The sequence below is a fragment of the Anas platyrhynchos genome, chromosome 6 (assembly GCF_047663525.1).
Source record: "Anas platyrhynchos isolate ZD024472 breed Pekin duck chromosome 6, IASCAAS_PekinDuck_T2T, whole genome shotgun sequence".
Lineage (NCBI taxonomy): Eukaryota > Metazoa > Chordata > Aves > Anseriformes > Anatidae > Anas > Anas platyrhynchos.
In genome coordinates this window covers 24,279,424-24,289,141 of record NC_092592.1, presented here as the reverse complement: position 1 = coordinate 24,289,141, position 9,718 = coordinate 24,279,424, and the positions used below count along the sequence as shown (strand labels likewise).

Here is a 9,718-nt window from a genome sequence, read left to right as displayed (position 1 = left end):
CATACCCCAGTGAGAATGATTATTCATATAGTTGCTGTAGGAAAATGTAAAATTCATCCATCTTTGCATAATTTCTCAGTGAGTTCAGCTGCAGGCAACTTGACCCTTTTTCTAGGGGTTGGATATGTTCTGCCAGGCAAGTCTGCAAGGCAGCCTGGTTTCTACAAACAAGTTGCAAATGATTAAGAAACTGATTTATTGTCCTGTCAAAGTCTGAGTTTTCAAATGTCTAATAATGAAATATCTGGAAAAATAAAACAGTTTTGGAAACTTTCCCATCCCCAACAGTTTATGTTCATTTTTTTTTACTTTTTTTTTTTTTTCAAACTAAAAGCTTATTCCAAAATCAGTATATTAAAATATTAAAAAACTGCAGCAATTTCATCCTAACTGATATTGACAAAAGATGCTTTTGAATTCTTCCAAAGTCTAGCAGTATCATCAGGATACTGCTTTTTGGTCAAAGGAATATTTTTTTCTAGTCTTTCTGTGATTTGAGCTATAAGGAATTGAGTAATAAAAATCCTAAGAAGATGAAAAACTTATTTATTCTTCATATAGACTGTGCCAGTGCTAAAGAAATCCCTGAAATGATAACGGAGTTTCTGAGGAGAGTTTTCTTGGTCCACATTTGTAGCCATAAGGAATAAACAAAGTACACTGAAGTGCTCTGAGAAGCAAGTAAAGAAAATAAGTTTTTGTTAATACTAAATAAGGCTTCTGTTGACTGTATTTCATCCAAGAAATCACTAATTTTATGTTTTTAAAGGTCTACAGGTTCAACTCAGTTTGGACTTCCATAGCTGTCATGCATACCTGAATAATTATTTGTGTCATAATGATGGTCATAGAAATCTGCTGCCCAACCTTATAAATACTACACACTTAAAAAGATTAGTCTTAGCAGCATAGAGGTAATATTGAACATAAGAGCTCAATCCAAGAAAAGAAATGGCTGGCGTTAAGCCTTATGTGACAGCACTGTCAGCTGAGCTGATGGGCCATAGCTGTACTATCAGATATACTTTTATTAAAGCCCTGCTTCATTAACATGTGTTGAGTGATGCTGTGGGAACCAAATATGTGCTAGCCAAAAAAAGATGGATATTTCCTGTTTTCTAGCAACCGCAGTATTTTGCCTTGGACTAGTAATTGACTTTAGTCTCAAATTCAAAATGAAATCAAAAACTTCCCTGTTAAATTGTATACTATTATTGCACTGAGCTAGCATTACTCTCCCACCCTGCAAACAGTAGCAATTTTCCAATGGATACATTACTATGCAAGTGAAACGGAGATTTATATATACATTTTTTTTTCTCTCTGGGCCTTATTCTATAAGTGTGGTTGTGAGTTAACTTTGCTGTCAGGAAATAGTTGCTTATCTTTGCTTAAAAATGCTTCAATTAAATGCCAAAGGCCATTCAACTCTTCCCATACTCGTAATATATCTCATTTTTTCCCCTCCTGAAGCTGTGGGGGAGGACAACAGAGAAGCACAGCAACAGCAACCTAGAAGTAATAAAGCCAAAGAGTAAAACAACGGAAACTTGTTTAATTACTCAGCTTTGGGACACAGATTGAGAAAAGCAGCGCTTTTATTCTCCTCAGCCATAAAATGACCAGAACCAACAAACAAATGACCAAGCACACCCTTGGCTGTCTGACAGCCGACAAACCCACAGTCACTTATTATCTGCTCTGAAAGCTGCTGATTGAAAAAAGTTGGCTGGTTCAGCCAGGTGAAGAACAGCGAGACCTGCAGGGCTGTCCACATGTACAAGCATTCACAGAGAAGCTAATGCTGTAGATTGCTCCTTGAGTAGAACAGCTTGAACCCACTTGTGGGCTTGTCACAGAGCAATCTGTGAAGGGAGAAACTCACTGAAGAGCCAGTCTGTCTGCTACCTTGCTTAGGCATAATGTAGACTGGAAACTATTTGTAAGAAGGAACATTGAAAGTCTTCTGAAACTACAGAGACAATTTACTACACAGTTAATTCGTTGCAATTAGGTTTTTACATTTCAAATGCAGCACTTTCAGAAAAAGGGAAAGAACTAGTATATGTGGTCAATTTTGTTTTCCTTGTCACTCAGTCAGCTGAGGTGCAGCCCCTCCTGATGGGGCTGGCTATAATCACCCTTGCCTCTCCCAGCACTATATTTCTCCCTTTGCTTCCATGTGCACCTACAAATGTCAGGAGAGTTGATAAGACATGAAGTTCTGTCCAATGCACAGTAAGACAAAGATTATTTTTTCCCCCCTCTCTGGTGCTCTTGTTTTAGCAGCCCTATTTGAAAGGCAAGACAGACAGTCAAATCTACATTTTTAAGCCACTGATGACAGGAGAGCCACTGAACCAAAATAACTGGAAACCCGAGTCCTCTATAAAAAGCGCAGATAGAGGACCATCACTGACAGTGCAAACTGTTCTGCTACCTCAGCTAACCCCATCAGTTTGCCTCACTGCAGACATATCTCTCCTCGGGTGAGGAAAGAGCAGCCCTGGCTCTGCACAACCCTCTCTGCTTGTCTTGGCAACCGGAAACTGGGGCACCGCGCTGTGGCCATGAACGGGACTCGGGTTACCAAGCAGCCACTGAGCTTTTGGTTTCAGCCCGTATTTACTAACTTGAGCAATGATCTGTCCATGAAAAGCTCTGTATCTCACTACTGTTTTTTTTTTTTTTTAAAGCATATAACCTTAAATAATCTTCCATAATGTTTTCTGAGCAAGACAAAAAGAGATGTTTCAGCCCAACAGGAACAAACTGTTTTATGGCAGCAAACAATGCAGCCAGCTACTCCAGAGTAGTAGAAATGAGTGCAGCAAAGCCTCAGGGCACCACCTTGTGTGCAGGTGTCAAGCATGGATCAGTGTGGAATAAAAGTATTGTCTAAGTCTCATTTAATGGCTGCACATGGAGAGCACGTATCCCAGCTGTTGGGCGTGCTGCAGGTATGGCAGCCGTGGGGCTCAGCAGCACTACGGTGGGAGCACCAAGGACAAAGACTTCAGTAGCACAGGCCCATGAAATTTCTCCAGAGTTGCTCACCCATGTTTTAAAATGGGTGATTACAGGATGTTTGGTAAGCACCAGCCACGTGCCCCTTTGGGCCCATTGGGGATCCTGGGCCTTGCTTACTGTTGCTAGGGGCTGAAATTATTTGTAGCTCAAAGGAAAAAATACCTTGCAACTAGCAGGGCTTGAAGAACTCAGTTTTCTAGCACTTTCTGTAAGCAAATGATGAGAAAGTATCATCTGCCTTTGAGAGAGAGCTGACAGTCACTACAAGATATAGAAGGTGGAGAGGAAGGAGTGTGACTGGAGAAGCAGAGGACCAGGGAAGGTCATCCTGAATAGCTGGCAGGACCTTTCCAAACCCTTGTCTGCATTGCCAGTTAATGCTTCAGGCTTCATCTGTGTGATGCTTAGTGTCACGTACTGGCATGAAAGGCAGGAATTTCAGTCACCAAGGGTCCAAGCAAAGAAACTGAAGTCCTACTGTCCTATGAATGCTCTCATTATACATACAGAGACAGCGTATGGGCCTGTGTGCCACACTTCAGTCAACAGAAGTCTTCCCCCTCCAGTACTTTCAAGGATGTCTTTTAGACTGCTTCTGTGCAGCTTGTCCAAAATGGAGGTGTCATTGTCACCTCCCACCATGCCTTGGCCTGTGCTTACACAGCCTCCTAATAAACTCTTAGCAGAGCAGCAAAGCCCTTCATTCACAAACCAAGAAAATAAAATTAAAAAAAAAATGAAAAACAAAAACTGGATGAGCCAGAAAAACCCTGAATCATCTGTGCATCACTGTAAGCCCCCGTTGCTTCACATAGGACATAGTACTTCCTGCTATTCATTTGTGCATGGTCTCGCCTACCAGTAAAAACTACGAGCTCTAAAAATTACAGCTCACAGACTCAGTATCACATTGTACTGTGTGACTGCACGTCATCAGTTGACCTGGGGAAAGAGCAGGCCAGCAGGAAGGTGATAGGGAAACAGTAAAGCCACAGAAGACTCGCTGAACCAGTCAGCGTCCGGGGCAGTCTCTGGAGAACAGTGACTCGAAGGCCAGCCTCCTCTGAGAAGAGGAAGCCTCTAGGAGGAAACGTGCAGAAGGCAACGTGCCACTGCTGATGGGCTGTCTGCACGTCCAGGGGCTTGTTGGCCTGCTGGGTGCTGTGTGGGGCCTTCTAGGAAGGCATGGTGCGAGACGTGGTGGCTCTGCTATGGGCAGCGCTGAGGAGGCTGTGTTCTGCCACTTTTTGTCCATTTGCTCCAGAAATAGATAATAACTACATCGTGGGACGTACAGCAGAGCTTCCAGCACCTTCAGACTGCGCAGACCACCGTGTGTGGGAGGTGAACAGCCAGCAGCACCATTCAAATGAAATGTCCTACGGTACTTTTTCCACTGAGGGCAGTTATAGCCCAGGATGACAGATTTCAGGCCCTGGTAACATATTGTTTGATGGCGATGGGAAGAAGCTCCACATTGATGAAACAATACCCACTTTGCCCACACAGCAAAAAGGAAAAAGCCTGGTGGAAAAGGCCAGTGTTTCAGCGAGCCTAATCTAAAACTGCTGCCTGCCTCCCAGTCCCAGCTGCTCCATGGAAGCCCTGTCTCCTGCCTCTCCTTTCTGGAGGATGAGGACAGGGCCAGGCAGCCTCGGGGCAGCCCGGGTCAGGCTGGCAGATTTGGGGCGCAGAGGGCTCTGCTCAGCTGCCCGTTGGAAACACTGCAGCATGACACTAGAACCTCGAATACAATCGGTGCCCTCGGCCATAAATAGCCGATGCAGCAGGGCACCGAGCCCTTTGGGGAGGGGGGGGGCCAGAATATCCAAGTTATTTCAAGCGCTGTAGTTTTGGAAACGACTTCGGGGCTCTAGATTTAGCAGGAGGTGCTTCTGCCGGCACGTTAATACCCCGGCCTGCACGAACGGCACACCACTACCAGAGGAGGCCGGCGGGGGCGGCTCTCCGGGGCGCTGCCCCCCCGCACGGCGCGGCCACGTGTAGCGGCGGCAGCCGCCCCCCCGCCGGCACGCACAGCCCCGCCGCGGGCCGCCCCCGGGCCGCCCCAGCGCCCCATAAAGGCGGCGGCGCGGGGCGTAGCGGGCTCCAGAGCAGCCGGCGGCCGCGCTGCCCCATGCACTGCAGCAGGTAAGCGCCGCCCGCTCCCTCCCAGCACACGTTGTGTGTGTGTGTCCGTGCTCCCCCGCGCCTGCTTGTGCTCTCGGTGTGTTCCTGCAGCCCCGCGGGAAGAAGCGAGCAAAGAGGGGGGTGGAAGGAACACCGAGCTTCGTCCTTGCGGGGAACGAAACCTCAAAACTTGCGCAGCGCTCCTCCGGGTTTAGAGGACTTGCGCTGCACGGGCACCGCTGCTTTTGCATGTCAATGCTGCTGAGCCCCCGTCATCTCGAGCTGGGGGATCATCTTTGCCTCTTTTAGCAGCCTGGCTTTTTAGTCGTGTTTTTTTTTTTTTTTTTTTTTTTAAATGCTGAAAAACCTTAGGAGCATTTACCCAAGGAGCTGGTGGTGAAAATTATGGGGGGGGGGGGGGGGGGGGGAAGGAAATAGCCCAGTTCCTCCTAAATGCAAAACAAATCTCGATAAATTTGAAGCTGGTACTCCCCTACCTATTATGGTAAATACTGCTGCAATAGTAAAAAAAAAAAAAAAGGCAAGGAGAGGAATTAAGAGGTCAGTGCAGATTCTGCTTTTTTTGGCAGTGCCTTGGAACCCCCAGTGAGAACACTGGGAAGGAGAAAGGCATTTATGTGACAAAGCAAATGCCTTTGCTTCCCATGACTCAACAAAAACCCATATTTCCAGCAAGGACTGCATCTTTATCAGGAGAGATCTTTATCAATACTTTATCTGTACTGCAGCTGAACTCCAATTCCATAAATATTCATGCCAACTGGCTTTGAATGGAACATGTTTTTGCAAAGTAACTGTGATTTTTCATCCTCTGGGAGAGAGGTTTAGGAATAAATCTTTACAAATAAAACCATAATATTCTTATAGAATGCTTACAGTAGGGTTTAGGCATAGACTTCAGGGATTATAAAGGACATTTATAAGACAGTTCTTGAAGCACACAGAGGTAGATAAATAAAGTTCTCCCCTTCCTATATTTTTTTCTCCATTTCCTCAGCAGTCAATGTTAACAGTGCACAGTATCTTTCTTAATTAAACCAGGGTTAGCAGCTTATAGAAAATATTTCTAAAGGTGCTTTGGCATTTTTGTGCACCTGAATTAACCAAAACCACATTGCCTAAGAAATGCATTTATGATTGTTCTGAGCTGTAGGGTAGGGTGATGGTTCTGCATCATGATACATTGCATCCCAGTCAATGCTCTGATGGGATAGGTAACTTGCTTAATATAGTGCTTTCTGCGTGCAGAGATGAAGCAGCTGATCCAGCTTGCTGGAATTTTAAGTCCTTGCTCAGAGTCTCTAAAAGGGAAACTAAATGTAATGTGGATGTGCACTTTCACTGTAGCTGGATCTGTTTGTACCTCCATACTGGAAAGTTCTTTTGTATATTTTCAGGGAAATATGTTAATTACCCGTCACTAAAATTCACTTTTTAGAGGTTTGAAAGAAACAAATGAGATTACATTTGAATCAAAAAAGTTTAGAACTAGCAAGAAATGACTGAATATTCTCATTCTATTTCCTTAGCTTGAACTGTCAATTTTAATTTAGGCTGCATTATTTAAAGCTGCACAAAGAGCAGGCCATGAATAATTAAGACAGCAGATGAAACAAATACGCATTCATAAGCATTTCCCTGATGTAACAAGTAATAATGCACTTTCTGCTTATTTCAGAATGATACAGATCTTGGATCCGAGACCCTTGCCAAGCTCCATCATGCCTGTGGATGTGGCCATGAGAATTTGCTTAGCCCATTCACCACCGCTGAAGAGTTTTCTCAGCCCCCTTGAGGACTGTCAAAGAAACAACTTTGTTAACAGATTCAAACCTCTCAGACCATGCCTGCATGTGAAACGTGACTCTGAAGCACAGAAGACCGACTGGAACCACTCAGCAGCCCGAGCCAAGAAGCGAGTTGTGTTTGCCGACTCAAAGGGACTGTCCCTGACGGCGATACACACCTTCTCTGAGTTCCAGGAGCACCCTGGCTGGGACCTTCAGTTCGACCTCATGGGCCTTGAAAACATAACATCTGGCCTAAAGCTACACGAGGAGAAAAACTTGATTCTGGGTTTCCCTCGGCCCTCAGCTGACTACCTGGACTTCAGGAACCGCCTGCAGAAGAACTTGGTCTGCCTGGAGAACTGTACCCTACAAGAGAAGGTGCTGTCAGGCACTGTGAAAGTAAAAAATGTGAGCTTTGAAAAAAAGGTTCAGGTTCGAATTACCTTTGATACGTGGAAGACTTACACGGACATTGAGTGTGTATACATGAACAATGTTTATGGTGATTCTGAAAACGATACCTTCTCATTTACCATTGACTTGCCTCCTGCCATTTCCTCACAAGAGAAGATTGAGTTTTGCATTTCTTACCAAAGTGGAGAACATACCTATTGGGACAATAACGAGGGGCAGAATTACAAGGTTCTCCATGCAGAATGGAAGTCTGATGGAGTTCAGATACCATCTGCCAAGAAAGACTGTATAGATATTCAGACTCAAAGGAGAGGTCAAGAGAGAGAGCCTGATCAACTTGGCAGCCCGAGGCTGTCCAGTGGTCTCTTTCCCCAGTGGCAGAGTTTGGGTGGGATTGAAAATTCATCACCATATTGGTGATAGACACCAGCTAGGAAGCGTTCTTCCATTTGGCAACAGAACAGTGTTAGCTTTCTGGTTCACATACTACATGACAAAACCACTTGGCAGGCTTTGTTGGCTGTCTGTACAAATCCAAATTCAGTTGTTTGTGGGATTTGTTATACCATATTATGTTACTGAAGTTCTTAGCCAAAACTTATCCTTGGAAAGAAAGGCAAACAAGATGAAACCCATGTGTATGCTACCTACTCTAGAAATAGCATGCTTAAGTATATACTGCTTGCTTTCTGCTGCTGTCTCTCCTGAGTCACTAGGCAAGAGACTCTTGTGAGGAAGTATGGAAGGTGACAGTATCTTAGCAAGCTGTAGCAACTGTGTGTATGTGCATGAGTGTGTGGGTACACAGGGATGTTACATGAACAGAACACTACAAACCATTTTGCACATGTTAGGAGTGCAGTAGAGAAGAGGTGATGCTGTCAGGACAGAGGCTCGCTATGACCTTCAGTGTGCTTGTAGCAGTGGCAGGTAGGAATGCATGGCTGGGATTTGTGGCTTCAACACAGGTTAGGAAACTTGTAGAGGACAACAGAAAAGTAGGAGAAGGGGAAGAGGTAAGATGTGCTGCATAACTTTGAGATGACCAGTGCTTTGATGTTGACTTTTCAAAACTGGTCTTCTAAATACCAGGGAGAGTTCTACAGGATAAAAAGGAGAACACAAAGTGACACAAAGCAAGAAGCAACTGCTGCTTTGGGAAGACATCTCTGTCCTCATTGGCCTTGTGAATAATAAATATCCTGCATTTGAGATGAAATCTAACCTTGACTTCTACCTTCATCATCCTACTCAGCTATCAAGCAGGGGGTTTACCTTCTAATGTTACAAGAAAAATGTGCCTTTTTAAAAAAGCCACTGTACATGCCAAAAATCAAGGCTGAAACCAGGGTTAGTTTACAGAACAGACCAAGTGATTTGCAAACTTCCTAGTCTGTAGCAGCATCAGATGATGTGACTCGTTGCCTGATCTGATCTCACAGCACCTGATGGTTGAGTATCCTGCTCCCTATTGCACAGTTAGAGATAACTTCTCAAAAGCATGTAACATAGGCAAGGTCCTTCATATTGAAGACAGTGAATTAGCTGCACTTTGTGAAAGCTAATTTCTTTAAAAGAGCAGGGTTGCTGCTAGTTTTCTAGAATGAATATAGGCTTGCACATAGAGAACTGCTCTGTTTTATTGTACCTCATTTTTGAAGCTTTTTTTAAACTACTGTATATTTTGTATCTGTATGCTTGTAATTTAGCTTTCTGAGATGTCAAACTGTAAAGATGGTTTGTGTTTCATGCAAGACTTGTGTGGGAAATTGTCCAATACATACTCAGCAGGTGTGAATAGCAGCACACCTTTTAACTGTACTGAAGTAGCATTAACATCAAAATACAAGTCACATTTTTTTCCCATTGCTAAGCAGCATAATATCCTGAGTCTGAAGCTACTTGCAATGCAAAGAGAAGATATATACTAAGGTGAAATAAGCTTCTTTCACTAATTGCACTTTTTCCCTATGTAACCCATGCTGTTACATGTAAACTAGCCATTTTAAGAATAAATTGTATTTTGATATACCTGGTTCTTAATGAGTCAACTCAATCTGCCAAGTTCATTAACTTCTTTAAACAACTGCATTTGTGATCTAAGGTATGGAAGGTTTGTTCTGCGCCACCAGCTATTGCTACAGCTGGCTCTAGTATGGTATCTCAGGGCAACATCTGATATTATCCTGAAGATGAAATCTGATATCTTCACTAAATAAGATATCATCAATAGTATTAACTGTATGAACTGTAATTTAAAAACAACCAACTGCATCCCGCCAAATTTAATACGTTGGTTTGGCAAATTCCATGCGGGATCCTTTTGTGCTGTG

General features: G+C 43.9%; 1 protein-coding gene across 1 annotated transcript; it reads left to right on the top strand.

The window, feature by feature from the left end:
• The first annotated feature begins 5,022 nt into the window (after window positions 1–5,022).
• On the top strand, window positions 5,023–9,416 carry PPP1R3C (protein phosphatase 1 regulatory subunit 3C). Its single transcript, XM_027460328.3, has 2 exons — window positions 5,023–5,181; window positions 6,860–9,416. The coding sequence occupies exons 1-2, from the start codon at window positions 5,168–5,170 to the stop codon at window positions 7,803–7,805; spliced, it is 960 nt and encodes a 319-aa protein (XP_027316129.1). The 5' UTR covers window positions 5,023–5,167; the 3' UTR covers window positions 7,806–9,416.
• The last annotated feature ends 302 nt before the right edge of the window (window positions 9,417–9,718 follow it).